The 22794-nt window shown below is 34.3% G+C and overlaps 1 protein-coding gene across 1 annotated transcript in view; it reads right to left on the bottom strand.

The window, feature by feature from the left end:
• Positions 1–6548: 6548 nt before the first annotated feature.
• LOC150107566 (SPRY domain-containing SOCS box protein 3-like) overlaps positions 6549–22794 on the bottom strand; it is a 35603-nt gene continuing 19357 nt past the window's right edge. Inside the window, exon 2 of the mRNA XM_090392131.1 lies at positions 6549–7309. Coding sequence (XP_090248257.1) covers positions 6549–7309 — 761 coding nt within the window. The remainder of the gene's footprint in view (positions 7310–22794) is intronic.

Below are 22794 nucleotides of genomic sequence, written 5' to 3'. Positions count from 1 at the left end.
TAGCAACAAGTTCCCTTTAACACAAAGAGTTGAATTGTATTTCCTTGTATTATGTATTAAAAAAAGACAGCCAGTCTCTTATAGAAGTAACTGAGTGTTTTTCCTCAACTCAGCTTATTACTCCTGTAAAGCAAACATCATATACTGTCCTCAATTCATATCAGTGCCAATCCAATCTGCATGCCACATGCACAGTCTCAGATCGTCAGTTGGTAGCAGTTTTGCTACTTCTCCCTCAGACCTCATTATTAAAAGAAGCACTACACATTTTCTGTTTATAATGAACTAATCAGTATCTACTTGTTAACCTTATCTAACTCACCTTCAATCGAAGGTGATTTAGCTGATCTCATACAGAGGTATAAAAAATAGAGTTTTTCATCCCACCTACAGACAAATCGGCCCTTCAGAACACACACAATTTACAGACAAAAAATACTAGTTGTGGTGGTGGGCGTTGATGGAGATGATTGGTAGTAGAGGTTTGGTGTAGTGGTGGAGACAGTTGTATAGTAGATATCCTCCCATGATGAGTCTTTGGACTCATCCTGTGATGAACATTAAACTAAACTCATTGATGAGTTTAGTTTAATCCTTTATCCAATTGTTAGCAAACAAAGTTTGAACCTGAAAGTGTCTTCAGGACTGGGGTAAGGTAGTACAACACCAGGCAACTCGTTGCAAAGGTGGAGTAAGCTCTAATCACTCCTATCTCAGTATCTCCCATAATGCAAAGCACATTTCCTTGCAGATATGTGTAATGCTATGCATTAAGGCAAGGGTCACTACCCATACCGGTTTCGACCTTTATTGAGGTCTCGTCAGTGGGAGCCAGGCCCAGTAGTGGAGACACCAAGGCAGAAGCAATGAGAGGTCATCCCAACTTGGATAAAGGATTAAACTAAACTCATTATAGTCTAGCCAAGTGAAAAATAAGCTCTCAACATCTTTCTCTGAATCTGGAGTAATTTAATAATAAGGTTGTACACCCTTTGGCAACTCCTATAGGTTGGGATGACCGCTCATTGCTTCTGCCTTGGTGTCTCCACTACTGGGCCTGGCTCCCACTGACGAGATCTCAATAAAGGTCGAAACCAGTATGGGTAGTGGCCCTTCCATAATGCATAGCATTACACATATCTGCAAGGAGATGTGCTTTGCATTATAGGAGATACCGAGATAGGAGTGATGAGAGCTTATTCCACCTTTGCAACGAGTTGCTTGCCTGGTGTTGTACTACCTTATCCCAGTCCTGAAGACACTTTGAGGTGCATACTTTGTTTGCTCACACTTGGATAAAGGATTAAAATAAACTCTCAAAAACAATTATGTGTATGTGCTAATAATAACTGTTATATTAGCTTTGTATTCGGAACATGAATGAGTAATTATTGAATGCCTCATTGAAATTCATGAGCTTTTTGCATAATTGACTTTTGTTCATTAATGTGTTTAAAACATTTCTATATTCATATTGATCCTCTAGTAATAAGTGATACCATAATATTTTCTGAAGAAAAAAGTAATTTATAATTTTGCATTTTTGCCATATATTGTTTAAAAATTAGTGTTTAGTCCTACTCTCCCTTCCCCCAAGTAGTTCACCCATCCATCCATCCATATGTTTTAGCTCTACAGACCTTTAATGTCACACTTATTTTGGGACTTTTTCCCTATTTCATGGCAAGATAATGGCACAAATAAAAAAAAATAGAAACATTGTTTTGCTTTACAATTTCTAGTTTAATTTCTTTTTTTAATTTTATGGATGGATTTGTTTTAATATAATAGATGCCCATCCATAAAAGAGTGTAAATGTATAGTACATTAGTACTGTTGGTGAGTTAACAGGTTTTTTTATTTTGTTAATAATTTTTGGATTTATTTTTTCAAGCTATCTCAGGCCTCTATTAAAAAAAAAAATAAAATAAATAAGGCAATGGTCTCAACCAGGCGATGAAATTCATCTCCCACTTAAAAATATTTGCAAACTATCCAAGCCAAGATTTGAACTTACAGCCTATTGGAGAACAAGTACATTATCCAGGCCAAATATGCCAGTAGTAACCACGATTCTTAAAAGACATTAAATTGAAGTGTTTCTGATCTACAAAAATAAGATTTTTTTTTAAGTGTACACCACTGTGAAATTTAAAGATTACACATCTAAGGATATAAGGAGCCTTTTAAAATGGTTTTGCTGAAGACAAATTAGACCCTTCTTGAAATGCAGATTTTTCATCTCACAAAACTGCAAACTGGTTGGAGAAGATATAAATTAGCAGACACAATCTGCTGGCCGCTTAATTGCTTCAGCTATTATTAAACCAAATTTAAGCAAACTCAAATTGCTCAAAATGTATATGTGAGAAAGAGAGACCAGCATTGTTTCCCTTATTTTGCTATTTAAGCAAACTCAAATTGCTCAAAATGTATATGTGAGAAAGAGAGACCAGCATTGTTTCCCTTATTTTGCTATTTTCAATGTGTTTTCAGTTTATATAGTTTGCATAACTATGTGGATGAAGCTGCTAATGCAGCCAGTGATGATATATAGAGCATGAAACTATTGGCAGTGCAAAACACCAGCTTCCCATACACTGCTGCCACCTCACTGGATGTTGCATCTGCAAGATATTCTGTTCTTTCCAAAGTCTCTGAGGGTTTCTCACACTTAGTAGCAGCAACTGCAATAGCCTAAGCAAAAGTATTTCTTAAATAATATGCCTTGAAAACAGCAGAAACATTCTGATCCATGAGTTGCCAGAGTAAGGTGGTATTTGGTGAATGTGTTGATTAGATGTCCATTGTAAGTATGAGTGGTTGTTGAGGACTGACTACATTGTTATTCCATCTACCTCTGCTCTTGGGAATAGCCTTTCTCATAAAATATTTCCCAACTACAAACCTCCAACTCCTCAAGAAAAATGTCACAGATTTCTTCTTTGATAACTTAAAAAAAACTGAAAATGTGACCAAATTAATTACCCTTAAGAGCAGCATTTTTATTAGCAATGATTTCAATTTTAGGAATTACCAACCTTAAAGACAAGAAGATGGTGGGGAGGGGGTGTCTGACTGAAGCTTAAAGAATTGTCAAAGGATTGAATCAATTCAGTTATAAGGATATTTTTACATTTTCACATGAATCTTGCATTATGGAATTTTAAAACTGAAGAAAAATAAATAAAGTTAAACATAACGATGTATTCTTGTACAAAAAGATAGTTTTAATCATCATTGGAATAAACATCCTGAAGATGTTGTAAGTCAATACTTTATCTTCAGGATGTTTATTCCAATGATGATTAAAACTATCCTTTTGTACAATAATACTAACACTGTATTCAGTAAATGTGTGGCCAAATTCAGAAAATATTATTTAGTGTTAGTATAACTAATATTCTTTGTGGTTAGTGTTTTAACAACCACAAAGAATACTAGGTTTTATTGGGATTTTATATGAGTTGAAGCCCTCATATACAAGCATTCTCTCTCTCTCACACACAGACAGACACACACACAAAAAGCCAACCAAACAAACAAGATAAAATATTTGAATTGAGAAATACATTCAGTGGTAGTAATATGAGTCATAGGTTTTCACTATTCTACACCAGTTTGATCTTTTAGCATTTAATACAAGCATTCTCTCTCTCTCTCACACAGACAGACACACACACAAAAAGCCAACCAAACAAACAAGATAAAATATTTGAATTGAAAAATACATTCAGTGGTAGTAATATGAGTCATAGGTTTTCACTATTCTACACCAGTTTGATCTTTTAGCATTTAAACTAAGTGACTTCCCATTTCATCAGTGGAGGGATCTTCAGGTTAGTAGTTCCGAAATAAGATCAAATATTAAATATTTGTAGTACTTGGCAAGGCCATTGAAGAACATAAAGTGCTGAGTTTTACAGAAATTGAATTTTTGTGAAATTTAAATTAGAATTCCACAGAATACTGCACATATGACAATCAGTTTTGGCTATTTAATTTCAGTTTAAGTTGCACAGATACTTTGTAGACTAGATCAGTGTGTATAACCACTGTGGATATATAATCCCATAAAATATCTGCATCCACAGTTGTATCTAAAACATCACTAACATTGCATATATTTATTATGTGCAGTGTCAGACTGAGCAGTTCAGGAGTTTATGAATTATGAGCTCCCTTTTTATTACTAGACATGAATAAAATATAAATGAGAAATCAAAGGCCTATTTCTTATGATTCAATACTTTCTTCTTAAGTAGCTTCTCCAGTTTGAAGGTTGGCCCAATTGGAGAAGCTATTTATCCTCTGCCATTCTCTTAATCTTATAATGGTTCTTGTTACCCATCCATTTCTTTACCTCATCAACCCATGAAGTTCTTGGTCTACCAAGAGATCTACTTCCCTCTAATTTTCCCTCCAGCATTTCCAACATTTTCACTGCTGATCCTCTTAATGTGTCCTGCAATCTTGAACTTTCTCTTTATAAGATCTTCATGAGTGCTCTTTTGGTTTCCCATTAACTTCAATATCTCTTCATTAGTTTTTTCCTCATTCCAAGAAATCTTCAGTGCTCTCCTATAGCACCACATCACATAATTTATTATTCCAAAATGCTTCTTTTGCCTTAGCTATCCAGAACTGTTGTTTCATCTTCTGTAATTATTACTCCTAAATAATTATAAGCCTTTACATTTTGAATGAATCCTGTTGATACCCAAAATTTTTCTTAGTACCATGTACTAAGTAAAAAAAAATAAGTACTTAGTTTTAGTCATATTTAATACTAAGGCCATAATTCTGAGTCTTTTTGACTTAGTTATCATATTTTGTAACTCTGATTTTGCTATGAACACTAAACCATTTGCAAATCTAATATTAATTCTATTGCCATTTATTTTTTATTCTCATTTCATATTCTTCATATTCATTCATTATCATTTCACTGTATATATTGAAAAGTATAGAGGATACTATGCACCCTTGTTTCACTCTTTTAATATCTAATGTTTCATTATTAATTTAGTTTATAATTTGTTTTCTGATTCTATTATCATTCTGAGGTCTTAATATTTCTTTTAACTTTTCATGGCTAACTGTGAAATTATGTTATCTATTTCTATTGATCTTTCAGTAGCAGTTTTTAATTCATTAGTTACACTCTTTCCTAGCATGAATCCTTTGGCTGTTTATTTATATAGTACTAGTACTGCCTCCCCCCGAGTTACAGGCTGGTGAGCTGGTAAGACAAAAAACTTGACATAAAAACGTTTAAAATTTCGGCATATCTTTTTATATATAGAAAGTAGATATAGAGTAGATTTAATTCTAGAACAGATTCTATTTTTTATTATTTTCAGTAGTATTTTTGAATCATGGGATATGATACTAATTGTTCTAAAATTATTACATTCTGCTGCATTATTCCTTTTTGGTATTGAATGTAAGTTCAATACCAAAAAAGTTCAATACTGATATTCCATCACATCTCATCATTTTATTACACTTACTATTTCTTCTATAAGTATACATGGATTATTTGAATTAACACTGATGATAGGTTTGCCAGGCCTGTGGTCATTATACAGTTCTTCTAGGGATTCCTTTCATCTTTGTATCTTGTGTTCTGGATTTATAATAACATTCTTATTCTTACTTTTAACTGTTGACTTATTTTCTTTTGGTTATTATGGATGGTATTTTAAATTTGCTCATTTTATCGCTATCAGTATTGCTTCTTTTATCTTGATCCATGATGTGACTCATGGTTGAAAGATATTGTGGTGAGGACCCTATCTCGTCCACATTGTTGTAAGTGTTCATGGCTGCAGATCTGTGTGCTCACAGGAACAGTTTGCCTGTTCTGAGGGATGGAAAACCTGCATTTCTTGGTGAAAAAAACTCTGCTTCCATATGAGATTGGCTACGTCACCTTTAGTCGAAAGAGAGAAGATAAAGGTTCCTCACGTCATAGATGGGAATCGAACCTAGGTCTTTCTGACCAAAGGACTTCGTCTATACTGACTGTGAGCTACTGAGGCTCCATCTAATACCTTAATCTACACTTTTTGATTGATATACTGCATTTCCTCTCTCACACATATAAGTGTTGTTTACATTGATCCAAATATTCAGAATAAAATGCGCTCAATAATTAGTTTATTACTTTCCAAGTTTGTTTCTCATTATGCTGTGTGTATCTTGGGATGTATATAATTAAATTTTTTTCAGTGTGTTGTGCTAATGTACTTTTTTTTACCTGCACATTTATTTTCAAATATGGATTTTCATGATATGTACACATGTATATTAATAAGTCTTTATTTTTCTGATTTTCTTTCTTGAGACAAATGACTATAATGTGTTTATTTGTTACCGTGTCAGAGAATTAACGACGACTAGTAGATTCTCTTAATTTATGGAAATGCCACAAAACCTAATAAATTACAGCACACGTCAGATGAAAATGTCCTTACAAAAAGTGGATTTCATGTTAAGTATATATTATTAGTATGAAAGATATGTAATAAATAATTGGCGATGTGTCATACATAGAGGCAGGCATTCGTCGGCCTACAGATGCTAGAGTGTCTCCGGTGTTTCTCTTGGCCAATGGGTCGGTCGACTGCCTCTAGCAAGAAGGCTTTCATTCTGTTTGGTAAGTTCAGGTTGTGGATATCACTGGCATGTTTAACAAACTTAAGTATAACAGTCCTGCATCTGTCTTGTAAGTTAGTGTACTCTCGCCGCATTACACCCAGATACATTTCTGTTTTTGCCGCAGTGGAACACACAATAGGATATAAATCGTCTTGGATTATATTTAGACCAGAAAATGCAATACCAAGACAAATACCATCTTTATAATACGCAAGTGTACCTTTCTGGCCATCGAAATAAAGTCCAACAGTCGTAGCTTCATTTTCTCGAAAAGGTTTCGTATACTGTCTCCATTTTCCATTGTGCCAAAGTAAACCCTTATGAGACAAGCCCCAACCTTCTTCATCCTCGCCTAACATATTCACAAATGCATCCACATGAAGTCTTGCCCTCTTAGTTCCTATACCAAACATCATACTCGTACCAAAGATCCTTTGAGATACCTTCACTTCCCAATAATATCGACCTTTGTTCACTACACGCGTTCCGCGTACTCCAGCCGTTCCATTGCTCCAGTTAGGGTGAAAATGGGCTGTCCGGTAGCGAGGACCATATAATCTCACCTCGTGTGACTTGTCCCGTCTGTTCCATGACCAGTTGTCCCTACAGCCGGATTTTAGTGGCATAAAGTCATGGTTGGCCATATCTGTAGGAAATAAAATATATTGGTTACCATATGAATAAATAAATCATTCACACATAACTATAAAGATTTTTCTTAAAAGTTATTCAGGTGAAGACCATAATGTGAAGAATTCATTTAAAAGAAAAAGTAAATTAAGCAAGGAAGGGGAATATTAACATCTACTGAGATCCGCTTTTTTTATTTAAAATATTTAGATCAAAAATGGGGATATTTGATTCACATTTCTTTTTAAATAAAACTTCAGACTCCTTTATGCCCCGGGCAGAGGCGTAGCTAGAGGCGGGGGGTCCGCCCCGAGCGGCACTTTAAACCTTTTTGAACTTTTGCAGTTAATTCTAAAATAGTCTCGAGAACTCATTTCCAAATATTGTAATACTGCGAGTTTTCCTCACAATTGCTGTAAGTGTTGCCAGTTGTGAGAGGTGTTTTTCTAAATAAAATTAAGAATTACCTACATTACTATGAAATAGACTTCGCTAATGTCATCGACGATTTTGCTAACAGAAAAACAAGAAAAATAACATTTTAGAATGTTTTGATTTTCTGTAGTATTTTTGGTGTGTATTGAGAGGGACGACAAACTCAGGGAATCGCCCCAGGCGGCAATAGCATTAGCTACACCACTGGACCCGGGATCGTTCCGGAAATGGCCATCCTCATTCCTACCAAAACTCCCCACTCATCTACTGATAAACTTAATGATGTAAAGTCAAAATTCATCTCAGCGCAGCATACAAAGGACACATTGTGTTAATCCAAGGAGTTAAAAAAACAATTTATAAGAAACTGTATATCCCTACTTTTCTTATCCCTCTGCACTTAATTTTTCATTCATCATTTCTCTAGAGGCAAATTAGAACCTTATGTAATACCATTTTAAAAACGAAATGGTATTCCGTATTATCCAAAGTTCCTCTACCTGATATTAGCTTAATCAATTTTTTTCCCCTCTCATCTTGATAATTTAGAGGAATAAACGTTTTACAACTATTGTATTATTTATTTTTAAATCATGTTTCGTATTCAACAGTCAATACCTATTTCAAGCGATGTTGAAATAGCCCACAGTCACAAGGGTTTTTCCAGGCTATGCTGAAAAAACGTTCTTCCTTTATTTCCTCTATTCAATGTAATTTGTTTTCTTTCCCAATCCATCTCTTTTTACGTGCTCATTTCCTATCTTTGCTTTGAATGAATCTAAGGCGAAGTTAATCTCCTTAAACTTTGTTTATAATCACTTCCCTTCCTTGTTTTATATTTACAATCATAAAGTGGTCTGTTTCGTAATAGAATCATTGCTGCTTCAACATAGTTACGTAAACTGACAGACTGAAAATTTATAGACAAAAACTTAAACTGACGTGAAATAAATTTATCAGCTGTAAAATTTTCGCCTAAGTATCATAGGCATCTTCATTATAATAACAATAATGGAACACAAAACAAAATTACAATAAAAGAATCAATTTCATTTCTGACCGTCTGTGTTCCTAGTGACGCTTTTGAAATTAATTATTTGATTTGTAATTTTATTTCTGTTCCATTGTCGTTATACTGAAAATTCCTATGATACTTAGGCGTAATTTTACAGCTAATAACTTTTTCCCACGTAAGTTTGTTTGCTTTTTTAATTTTTCAAAGACTTGTTGGCTGTTGCTATTAAGATTCTGTTCGTTATCACAACTGTTCTGTACTATAGATAATGCTATTTTGTCTAATTTTGCCATTTCATGATTTCAATAAATCCAAAATCGAAACGATTTCATAAATGTTAACAGAAATCCTCAATACTAAATGTCATCAAATTCCATGCAACCATTATGAACGTACTGCGTCGTCCTACCAATAAAAGTGATCCGATTGAAAACCAATACCGAATCTCATGGACATACTGTATTTCAGTGCACATCTTAAATGCCAGATTTTGTTAAATTGCAACCAACCAGAGATATGTTGATATTTAAAATTTCGAAACGTTTTTAACTTTGAAAAATTGTTTGTTACAGTTGAAAGGAATATTCAAGTGGCTCAATTAAATAACTCAATTACTTAAGGAAAATAAGGAATTCGATATACTGTATTTATTTTCCTTACGTAATTTACCGTGCGTAGATTTTATCATGTCTATGAATTGTGTTAGTATTAACAACAGGAGCGACTCGTGCATAGGCACTGCGGAACTACAGCACCCCCAATTTTTCTCGATATTTAAATATATTTATTAATTTATTTATATTTGCGTGTAATATTTAATTTTATCATCAACAATCCTATACAATTCTCTTATTTTGTATAAAAAATAATAATAATAAAAATCATCTTGTAGCACTTAGGAGGGCGAAGGACGCTAGCAGTGTTTACCACAGTCATATTGCTATGCGCGCAAGCATGTCACAGTGAGATGCGAGCTATTGGTGTAATGTGCGGCGCTGTCCGTCGCGCAGTTCCACTGTTGTTTATATGCAGTTTGCTCCAGTAGTAGAGTGTTCGTAGTGCTTATCGTGTTTACTCCGTCTGTTTAAATATTTGGACATTACAATTAAAGACGTAGCATTTGTTATAGTTTTTATTTTAGAGCATTATTGTTATGATTTTTTTTTTATGTTTTTATCATTGTTATGATAATGGATTTTATTTTTAAGTAATTTTGAATTATACTAAACTATAATTTTATCGATAATAAACAATATTTTTTCATTGTTTAATTTTTTAATTTTTTTTTATTTTTACCATAATTACCATAATTTTTACAGTGTGTATGTATATTTCAAAAGTTGCAGCACCCCCGCGATTTCAAGCCACGAGCCTCCACTGATTAACAATGAAATTTAAGTTGCTCCATACATTCTCGTAAGGATCTCAAATATTGAATTACAATAAAATCTGTCTAACCAAAGTCAACCAATAACCTGCTACAGACAGACAGACAGACGAAATGAGGGTTTATACCTATTTTGCGAAACACGCAATGCAATCAATACGTAAGCTGGTCGAAATACCACGCTTCACTTTCAAAATAAGGGATTTCAAAATTTCTGCCGTCCAATCATAACGAAACAAGTGTTTAGGAATTGGACTATCTTACTTTCGTATTCAGCTGGAAGACCTGATAAATGAACAGAGATACATTATTTATTAATTTATTTAGTGATAAAACTGGTTGCAAGAATATCAAGGAATAGAGTCGTAGTCAAACTTGGCTAAAACAATTGCACAAACAAAATAAACAAGATCGTACTTACTATATTTACATCAACAGAACATTTTGCTAAGCAGTTTCTAGTTGCCATTTCTTCAAATGTATTGAAGTTATGATAAGGAAATTTGGCAGGTTATTTAAAAAAAAAAAAAAAAAAACATCTGGTATTGAATATTTTTCGGAAGACAGCTGGTATTCAATACAAATTGATTCTTAAAAAAAATGTATTTATTCATTTTGTAACTCTTTAAATTATCTTTTACTGATTTCTTTATTAGACATGATTTAGTTCAACTGCTGGAATTTTGTGCACATTAGAAAGACTTGAAATTTATTAAGATCCCTCCCTCACTGTTTTATGCGTTTTTCAGACAAAGAATAGAGAAATAAAAACCCAAACATTTCTAGTTAGGAAAAACTGATTTTTTTAACAAACCTTTTTTAAAAAATTGACCAAAGGGAAAAACTAGGAATGTTTCATTTTTCTGAATGACTATGAATTTGCGTGTATAGGTTTAGTTCATGCCTAGAATATTCAAATATCACCACACAAAGCACTATTTACCGCCCCCCCCCCCCAAAAAAAAATAAATAAAACGCTTAAAATTTAAAATAAAAACATTGGTATGAGTTTAAGGTTGCATTACAGGCTTCAGAAATGTCAGTAGTGCACAGATTTCTGGGTTATACGACTTGGTAAGAAACGTGATAGATAAGGATACACAAGGAAAAATTGCTGAGTGTATACTCCTAATATATTTCTTAATATATATTTGGCCTGACACCAAGTTTTTAAAATAAAAATGCATATATAATGTAACATTTATATATATATATATATATATATATATTTTACTGACTGAATTCCGAGAATTAGAAAAATAAAATTAAAAAAATAGAAAAAAATAAAATTTCTAACCTGCTTTTTTTTAGTTGTGGGATTATAAACAGTTTCTTCTAGCAGAAAAAAAAACATCCTTTTTGATTTTTACTTTCTAAATAACTTTGCTTTCTTTTTATATAAGCAATGACCTTTTTAGAGCATTCAGTGAGATTCCTTTTTTAAGGCCTTGGACATACTGTTGTCTAAAGCCTGGGTAGATTAGCGGAAATGACGCTTGCATCCTCTACACCAGTCTATTCACTGACTGGAGGAACTTTTCCTAAGCCTTTCTTCGACCGGTTCCCGAGTTATTCAATCCCTGGCACGGATTTTTAACACTTCGTTCCTCCAATAAGTAAGTTATTATACTGGGTAGTGGCAAATTCATTACTAGCTAAATGGCAAGAGAATTCAATATTAGCAATAAGTACACGGTTGCCTAAATAATCGAGGTAAGTTTAAAACATTATTCAGTGGAATCAAAAGAGAGGCTATTCTTTCTTTTTATAAAAATAAAAAAAGCCATAAATAGTTAACTAACTCTATTAGTATGACAATATAATAAAATCGACTAAATGATGCATCACAAACATCGGAGGAAAGATAATATACCTCGATTCATTACACAACGCGATACCTTTTCAGTATCCAACATCAATATCGACTTTCCGAAAAAACTATCTGTAGGGATATTTTGTAATCAATAGCTTGTGAGCAGTTTCTCCTCCATGAAACCTTCGTCATGCAGCTTTTATTGGATTACTGAATGTGTTGGTCTCACTTACATTGCGTTCAATAAACTCTCGGGTGATTGTTTTACTATGACGTCGATGACCGTGTTAAGGTTATCTCGCTCGATCTGTCAATAACTTAGTCCTGCCTATCCTATTTTCTACCTTAGCACAACTTACAACTTTATTTTCTCAGTGGACTTGTAAAAACGAAGGCGACAGAAACTGTAGAAACACACTTAGTAAATAAGAATAATTTGATCCTCAATGTATTTATCTTGTACAGTAGTATCTTTCTAAAAATATTTGTTTAATCTTCACAAATTAAAATGCAGCATGGAAAGACTAATCCTTTATTTTACGGACACTGTTACAAATTACAAAAATATCCTTTATTTGGATTGGAGAGTTCGCACGCAGCTACAGACATAGAACACCGGGAGACATAGGGTTAGCCACCTTATCCTCGGGACGGGTACGGTGTAGAAGGGCTAAAGATAGCTCTGTAACAGGCCACTAGGCCTAATACCTGAAGAAGAAGAGTGCACAGATGTGAATCCCAGGTACTTGGATCAAGCGCAACTATCTGCATTGCAAATATGTCTGTGTTGCAGATGCATCGTTAAAAGGTTTTCAAAACTAAGATTTATGAACAATTTCCCATGGCCTCCACATCCTGAAGCGGGCCCCCAGGCCAGGATTTATGGCGGGCCTTTTTTTTTTGTCTTTAATCTGTCGCTCAGGTTAAGGACAACATATTGCTATACAGTCTGCACTATACAGGTTTAGGATCAATTAGTTTAAATGATAACACAAAAGTAATATTTATGTAAAAAAATACCAACATGTATATAATACAAACTAATAATAATATTCAAAATTACTTCAAAGTATATTTTCTAGCTTTTGTCGACGCAAATTTATCAATAATGTCAGTAAAATCAACTCGCTTAGCCAAATCATTTTCGATGCACAAAATTGCTTGGTGATTAAGTCGTTCTTGGCTACTTGTGCTTCTTTGCCACGTTTTCAATGAATTGCCCAGTCTGCTGAATGATCTCTCAGCTGAAGAAACAGTAACCGGTATTGTGCAAAATAGTTTAATGGCGAGGCAGATATTGGCAATCATACCTTGCAGGTGTTTGTCATAAATTGCTTTCAAAAGTCTCACCAGACTTGTTTCTGTGCCAAAAACTATTTTATGAATACTTTTAAGGTGAAGAATTTCATTCAGTAACTCTTCTGAGAGATCGTTTTCACACATATTCACAAGTTTTGCTGCTTTTGCGATAAGTTGACCATCGTCCAGGTTGTGGAAATTTAAAATAGGTGAGAATAATTCACATATATTATCTGCTGCTTCAAACCTTGTTTTTAAAAAAAATTATAATGAATTCCAGTACTGGATAAATTACGAAACTTTTGAAATCTTGTTCAGGTTCTACAGTAGGTTCTCAATTTTCGCAAAATTGAAGTTGCACACCGATTGCTTACTCTTGCACTAATTCTGTTATAAATGCGGACTCGACCTCAAGAAATATCCCTTTACTTTGTATAATAATAATGTTCTTATTGTCAATATTTGCTAATATTTTGTGTGCCAAAACATTGTCATTAGCATACCTTTATAAGATCTGAAATATTTTTTCAAGCCTTAATTGTGTTCAGTGTTGGAGGAGAAAGCGAGACGGGCGAACGAAAACTAAAAACTAAAGTAAATCCTTTTGAATGGGAAGTTCAGAAGCGTAACCATAAGTCTGAAAAGATGGATAATGGGTTGGAAACGATTGCAAAAGCTAGTAGTCCCTCTCGGCACATATTCATTCATATTTTATAAAGTTTCTTTTTGTCTTTTGTTAGTCTCACTTAACTGGCCACCCGACAAGGCGGGTCCCCTAATTCCGAGCCCCCAGGCTAGAGCCCTGTCAGCCCCACCCTTATGGGGGTCATACAATTTCCTTACACAGTACATATCTTAAAAACAAAAAAAAAATGTTTTTAAGTCATTAAAGAGTTTCTAATTACTTACAAATATAAAAGAGAAAATACGAGATCTTATTTTGAATATTTGGAGCAAAAGGTCTTTAGAGAAAATCTCAAACTGGATCGACTCACATTAGCGAATAAAATACTAAAACTTCTATCGTCGGTCTCATATGCTGAATACTTGCAAAGCTTACACATCCATGGATTGTTTATCTGCCAACGTCCAAGTGGCAAAAGCTCTGAAACGTGCAGAGAGAGAGAGACCCAGATCTGGTGAAGGATTCTACCCTCCCCCCCCTCTTTTTTTTGGAATGAAAGAATAGGTGTTACTGCAACCTGTGCTTCTGTCTGATATCCAAAACTAGCATGGCTAGTTAACAAATAGCTAATACATTGATAGGAGATTGCCTTTTTTTCGAAATCTATCTTCCTTGCACTGTACTTTCATGTTATCCAATGTCTCAAGTGAGAAGGGAAGAAATAGAAGTGGAACTGTTTACGCATTTCTTTTATAAGTTGATTCTTTCTATTTAGAACAAGAAACGTTTAACTTGTTGAAAGTTTTTCCCTTGGTTATATTATATTATATTATAAATTAAAGATACCAAGAAATTATATACTTGGTTTAATCCATTATCCAAGTGTAAGCAAACAAAATTTGGGCCTGAAGTATCTTTCAGGACTGGGGCAACTCGTGGCAAAGATGGTATAACTTCTCATCACTTGCCTGAGTATCCCATAATGCAAAGCACATCTCCTTGCGGATATGTATAATGCTATGCATGTATAATTAAGGGAAAGGTGACCGGTTTCGACCTTAATTGAAGTCTCATCAGTGGGAGCCAGATCCAGAGGTGGTGATACTAAGGCGGAAGTAATGGAGAAGTCATATTTTCATATACGAGTTGCCAAAAGGTGTCACCCCTTATTATTAAAATACTCTGGATTAGCGATAGATAGGGGTTAAAACTTTTTCACTTGGTTATATTATATTATAAATTAAAGATACTAAGAAATTATATACTTTGTTTAATCCATTATCCAAGTGTAAGCAAACAAGGCAAGTGATGAGAAGTTATACCACCTTTGCCACGAGTTGCCCCAGTCCTGAAAGATACTTCAGGCACAAACTTTGTTTGCTTCCACTTGGATAATGGATTAAACCAAGTATATAATTTCTCGTATCTTCATTTATATAAAAAAAGTTTAACTTCTTGAGATAAAATAATGTATCGGGTATAGAATATAAGACTATCGGATGAATATAGTAATATTGCAAACTAGTTTACCTTTAGTAAGTTATGATGGAATAATACAGGAGTCTTTACAGAAAAATTGAAAAATTTTCTGTTTGGACAGTGCAATACATAAACAAAGCATGGCGATCGCATGAATATATGATAGAAATAGAAATATACAGATCATTCTCTAGCTGTATATATACATATAAAAGAAGGCTCTGTCTTCTAGTAGTCACTCTTCGGTATGCAGAGTGGCTACGAGAAAAAGACTAGTAAATTTGAACAGGGGTGGAATTTCGGTGCAGGTTTAATAGACCCTTCAGTGACAAATACCACCGAAATTGCTAGCATCGTGAGAAGTTATTTCTATGGTAGTATCCTGGGAAACGCGAGAAACGCATCATCACTAGAGGACAAGTGGGCGGGAGTTTACCCTCGACAGGCTTGATGCAAGCCCATTATTCTGGAGCGTTATTTGGACAAGCAACAGCCAACGAAATGTGCACGGAGTTGATTGTATGTCGCAAGCACCCTGTATTGTCTAAAACAGTCCGAAGAGAGCTTCACTCAACCTAATAACATTTTCGGGTTGCTTCTATACAACTGAGAACTCTTCACGCGTAAACATCAACTGCTCAGAAGTGCAAGAAAGTCATGTGATCTGAAGAGCTGTCCATCATGATTTTTATTTTCGAATAAATAAGTGTATTTGTCAGCATCTCAATAATTTGTGATACTCGGATTTTTTTAAAATTCCAATAGCGACAATTTTTAAGGAGGAAGAACAATCCCATAGTAATTGAGCGCATTCTCTCTCTCTCTCTCTCTCTCTCTCTCTCTCTGTTTGTCTGTCTGTCTTTCTCTTTCACACATAAACTGATGTATTCAGAATGCGTTTGTTATTATATATAACAACTGAAACATTTAATCTCTCTGTCGTTTAACTTCATATTTATGCCTCCAGTTTTGACAATCACTTAAATTTCATTCTTCTTCATGAACCATTAATCATTTTGCCAACTTCATCAACATGCATCATTAAAATATAAAACTGATCACTGAATTTGAGAGCAACGACAAATTTATTGTACTTGTGTGAGTGTGTAGAAATAGCGTTTTCTTTCGGCCTGTTAGAGGGCAGAAAACTGTTATACATGTTCGACTCTAGTCACCGATTAGGAGAATGTTTTCTGAATATTTTTACGGCGGTTTGCAATTTTTCCCCTGAAAAATTGCGAACCGCCAACTACTGAGATGGTGAGATGTTGTTTGGTGTACTCATATAATGTCTGTGAAGTCATTGATAGCTTTGGAACAGCGGTCAATGATGGCTAAAGGTGAAACTGGCTGCCTGCTGATCTTCAAAAAAATGCAATGGGGTTGAAACAGCTTAGTCTACTTCCATTGGGAAATAAAGACATTAGAAGATTAAATTTATATTTTAGACATTATTTTAAACAAACGAATTAAGTAGTGATCAGAGATATCCTTATAAAAAGTGCACTTCGTAATAAATGCTTCTTGTATCTGTTGCTATTTATTACCACGACTCAATTTAAAGCTATTTTATTTATAATATACTGTAGAGATGTATTGTTGTTCTGTACAATTTTGCTACTGAAATGGACAGACTGAGCAACATATTTTACTAGAGATTCTAAATATATGTATTTAAGGTCTCCGCTAAAATGTCTCTTAATTTTCATTAAATACCACCTTGCCTGTGAGTAATTATTATTATGATCATTATTTTTCACAGTTTTGTCAAACACTGCAAATGAAAATGTTCTAATTAAACTCAAAATTGAACTTTTTTTGTGTATTTGAAGTATCTTATTGGAAGCCAATGATAATCACAAACATCCAAGCCCACATCAAGATTCAAACTCACAGCCTCTTAGTTGGAGGGGAAATATGCTATCCAATCAACCAACCAGGCTCGCAAACTTGAGCTGAATGGATAAATTTAATGGACGCCCTACTAAATAAAATTATAAAATTACATCCAGTCACAGTTATCATTGTATGTCATTTCTACAGTAAGTGTTCGTCATTTTTGTTGCTGAAAATGAATACTAAGAAAGCTAAAAAAAATCGATGCGGAATTTCGATAAATTTTAACTAGTCGCAGCTGAGGATAGACAACGAAAACGAATTCCATACGTACTCATTTTGAGAAGGCATCTAAAAGCCAGAAAATAATTCTCACACTGGCCAAAGTCCTCATGTTAAATTTTTCCGCCATTTGAGAGAGAGGTTTCGTATAATCAATATATTGAAAAATAAGACGTTATACTTCGTAAGAGGCAAACACACACACACACACACACACACACACACACACACACACACACACACACACACACACACACACACACACAAAAAAAAAAAAGAAAGAATTTCATATCTCATATAATCACTTCAAAGTTTCTGGTTCTCTGTGGAAATGGTATTTGCCACGAAGAAAAACTATTATAAATTCTTTTTCAGTTGTTTTCGAGTTAGTCAATCTTTGGCGCAGAAAAGTAGAGTTTTTAACCCTGAAGACCAAAAATCGACGCAAAATTCACACTATTTAGATATAACATCTCTGGTTCATCTTGTAGTCCTAACGTAAAAAGAACACTGTTCGAGCACAGATACGAGACTCTTCAACACTTCTGCGCATGGCAGAAGGCGAATCCATTCCGATAATCGTGTAATCAATGCGTTTCGTGGGACGAGTGTTTATTATTATACGTCGGAAAGTTAGCTTTTCTTTTATGAAAATTCTAGTTTTTAAAGTGGTAGCTATTGTGCTTGTACAATAGTTGGAAAATTTTACGTATAAAACACGTGATTTCGCGTGTTGATGACGAATCGTACATCACTTTATTCCTTTCTTCCCCTCAACATGAATTAACTCTTCTTGACAATCTGCCAGCCAGGAATCTGGCATCTGTGGTTGGACAGTACCTGTTAGAATTTAGAACCACAAGAGAGTACTTGTTTGCCATGATTGATAATCTTGGGTTTAGTCGTCAATGATGGCTGAAGTATAGAGACTGGCTTTCTCTAATCTTCGAAAACTTGGCTGATGCTAAAGGAGTTCTGCCTTTTTAGAACTTACTCCTTTTGGGAATAAAAGCTGTTAGAGGATTTATTTATTTATTTATTTATAATAAACAGATCTGTAATGGTTACCCTGAAAGAGTAGTTCATTATTATGTACAGAAAAAGAACTCTCTCTCTCTCTTTCTTTCACCATCCACCTTCCCATACTTCCATGAAATTTCTACTATTATTCACACCCGTGTTAAAAGAATTAAAATCTTATATGTAACTTGGGAATTCCCAAGTAGCATATATTTGCATATATCATTCTCTGCCTTCCCAAGATAGAGATGATTCTTTCCAAAAAATACTTAGATGTAGCAACCTTTACATACTCTTAAACAAGCCTTAGCGATGAAATCCAAAAAGTGAACAACCACAGTGATATATCACATAAGAGACAAGAAACGTTAGGTTTAACTTTACACATCACACCTGACAAAAATGCCATGAATTGTACTCTGGCTTTTAGATAACTCTTCTAAATAAGAAGAAAATTTCTTAGCAAGTCATCGTTAAGAATCTAGTAATACTATTTATCTATGTGGAAATCTTAATAGGAATCGAAGCTTAATTTCATAACCTGATTTTTTGAAATCGCTAATTTAATCCTGCAATATTATTATTATTACGTGACACTTTCAGGGAGCCCAAAGACTCATCGAGGGAGGGTCCCCTACTCTACAACTCTCTATCTCCACCAACTACAACTACCATCATCATCATCTGCACCAACGCTATCTGCCGTCCACCACTAGTATTTTCATAGACAATCACAAACATCCATTCCTACCGCGGGATTCGAACCCGTAGCCTTTTGGCTGGAAAGCGGATACGCTACCCACTCGGCCAACCCCGCCGACCTCAACTTTTCCAGCAATGTAAAGTAATGGAAAATAGTTGGCAGTGGATATAACACATACAACACTGGAAATGGATTCCTTCCGAGTTTCATTATTATTTATGATAGAACTTCATCAATCTTTGTGTATTTATGAACTTTTCCCCCTCCTTTATCCTGTTATATTGTCCTGAAAAATATATCAGTCATATTAATGTGAGAAGAAAATAAAACACTTGGGCTAACATTTTATTCAAGTGATAGGGACAATAAATTATGTTTATTTTTGCTTATAGTAGATTCCAGTTATTATTAGATCAATAGTAATCTGTTTTCCATTGGACTTGGATATTAGTGAATCCACTGTGTTTTGGAAAGAGGGCTGCTTGAAATTAAATAATTAAAATAAACAAAAATAAATCGCCTAATGTTCCCATATTTTTCATTCAAAAAGGGAGTAGGCAGGCTCATTTAGCTTCAACTTTTTTTTAAATCAGCAGGCAATTAATCCTCTACAATCAACCATCAAGGATAGTTGAGGATACGGCTATCGATGATTTTAGAGGCATCAGCAGAGAGAGAGAGAGAGAGAGAGAGAGAGAGAGAGAGAGAGAGAGAGAGAGAGAGAGAATGGCAGACAATTGCCACCATCTAGTGATTCTAAACCCTAATGAATACTAGTGTTGAATTTCTTGAGTTGGTCGGTTAAAATCCGAAGATTTCAAGAAAAATATATTATTTATTATTACTTATTTTCTTTTATTCTTTGAAACACGAGATTATCTAATAATAACACCTAAATATAAATAAACTAATTAATTAAATTCTGACTGCATTTAAGCTAAAATTATTAATATAGTTTGTAATTAATGAACATGACAACAATAATAATAATAAGCTAATGCCTTTTATTCCCTTAGAGGGAGTACATGAGGCCTTTAAATCCTATCTAACTTTTGGAGACTGAATGGGCAGTTCAGTCTTCGCTGGTAGCCAATCAGAGATAGTTGGCTCAAGTCTATCACTAATTATAGGCGGCCACCGATGAAGAGACCGGCAAACAAGTGCTGCCATCTCTGGGTGCCTGACAGAATATGTTACTATCTGAAATAATGTGGGTTTTCTACGGTCGATTTTCTTGAGTTTACAGCGCTAAAAACCCGAGTCTCCGGGAGAAAAAAAAACGGATAGCTCGTGCCAGAGATCGACTAACTCGAGAACCAGCCGAAGAAAGGCTTAGAAAAAGTTCCTCCAGTCGGCGAGTTGACTCGAACTATCGGGCTGCCCAGCGCACAGGATGCAAGCGTCAATTCCTCTGAGCTACACAAACATGATAAATGAAAAAATAATTACAAGGTTTCGAAGCAGTAGAGTTAATGATTCAACTGAAAACATAATGAGCACGTCAATTAAACTTTATGTAGGCAGCAAATGATAAGTCACATTTTTCTTGCATTGGATAATTCTGTTTTAATATTTCAGAATACATCACTGAAACATGAGAGCAACCCACTATAAATTTTAGATTTTTCGCGATTTCTACATGCATTCACATCACAGCCAGTACGTTTCTTTTTAAATGTAGTTTATCATCCTTCACAGTATATAAAGTTAAAACAATATCATCACGTTAATTTTTTTAAAAAAAAGTGAAGAACAGTTCTTTCAGAATCGCCTGTAAAGAGAGAGTTATACGCCTCCGTTATTTTTAATGCTATACATAATATTTTGAAAGCAATTAGTAGACGAAATGTTGGGGATGCTACAATACTAGTGATTATGGAATCCGCAATCCGGAGGTTAAAAACTATTTGTTCTAATGATTCCATCCTTCAAATATTGAAAAGAAAAGGACGTCTTAAAGAAGTAAACGCACACGCACGCTCACACACACACACACACACACACACACACACACACACACACACACACACACACACACACACACACACACACACACACACACACACACACACACAAGCAAGCCATATTTTGAATTTTTAGAATCCACTTTAAGCCTTTGTCGACGAGTCAGTATACACAAAACAACTTCTGTTCCGAGTTGTCGCATGATAAATGTTGTCAACAAGGCCCACGCAGTATGGATGAAATGCAAGCATGGGTTTTGTACCGCGCGAGAGGGGTTATGCACCTGGAATGAATGTTGAAGAACATATGTCCTATTTTGGAACACCTCGCTATTTTCAGTAACCAATATCGATCGACTAACCCAAAACAGCTGTTGAAAACTGTCTAATCATAGTGTATATCATTTATTGATCCTTCCAAAACTCATTTAATTTTTTTACGGTCGAATTTGAGCACCGAATTACATTCTTGATGTTTTACTGAGTCTTAAAATTACCATTTGAAAATTGAACGATAATTCACTTCGTTTCTTTTTAATAGTTTTGTTTTTTCGTAACTAGATGTTTGTTAAATTAATGGCAATCACTTAATTATATTTGTCTTAATTTATTTTCAATTCTAAAGTGCTTCTTTTAAAAGTTCATTTTCCTCATAAAGGCAAGTTTCGTTAAAGATAATACATTTGTTTGCGTTTTGCGACTTACATTAACAAAGCGTTCAACGTACCATTTAAGTTAAGTGTAGTTATCAGTTACTGTTTGCGTACTATGTGCTAAAAACATCTGTTTTTTTCGTTATTGAAATAAAATCAGAAATAATAATAAATATTGCATTTATAAGTGCATCTTTAATTCTGTAGAATATAGGCACTAATGTTAAGACTAATAACAAATCTATTTTTATTTTATAACAACTTTTAACGAGTAATATGAAAATGAAGTTTCCCTCCCATATGGAACTGCTGTTTTACAATCAGTATGTATGTAATTATCTTTCGAGGTCATTTCATGCAACATGCCCGTGACCTAATTGATACATATGTTCACGAGAAATAATCTGTTTTACAACTGAACTTTGAAGAGAAGTTCGTTATCTTTACACAAATCGTAATAATCAAAATATTAAAATGCGTATTTTACCGAGTAGATTTAGTCTGCTATGCATTTAAGACCATTGTCGCCATCTATAACTCTCTTTCGGTGTAGACGTATATTGTGTAGACGTATATATTATTGTATATGTCTGCTACTGAAATTCATTCATAATAGTTCATTGTCCGCACTCATTATACAGACCTGCTGCTTAATAACAGACAAAGGAATCGATCTATACTCAACGAGTTTCAATGTCTGAAGGCTAAAATATGTTGTGTGATCAAAGAAAGAGACGATCATTTGTCACATTAATATGAATTTATTAGTATATGTAAAAATGGCAAAAAAGTATCTATATTATTATTATTATTAAGAAAGACCTCAAGGGACTCAGAAACTCATCGTGGGAGGCCATACTATTCCTCCCACGATGCTGTTACACCAGCTGTAACACACTAAGTAAATATAAGTAAAATAAATAAATAAGTCCTCTAACGTCTTTTTGTAGACAGATAGATTTTCTATTTTTGGCCGATACTTGGCCCAAG

The sequence above is a fragment of the Typopeltis vanoorti genome, chromosome 4 (assembly GCF_054136105.1).
Source record: "Typopeltis vanoorti isolate ZY-2024b chromosome 4, IOZ_Tvanoo_1.0, whole genome shotgun sequence".
NCBI lineage: Eukaryota > Metazoa > Arthropoda > Arachnida > Uropygi > Thelyphonidae > Typopeltis > Typopeltis vanoorti.
This window is presented reverse-complemented; position numbering and strand designations above follow the sequence as displayed.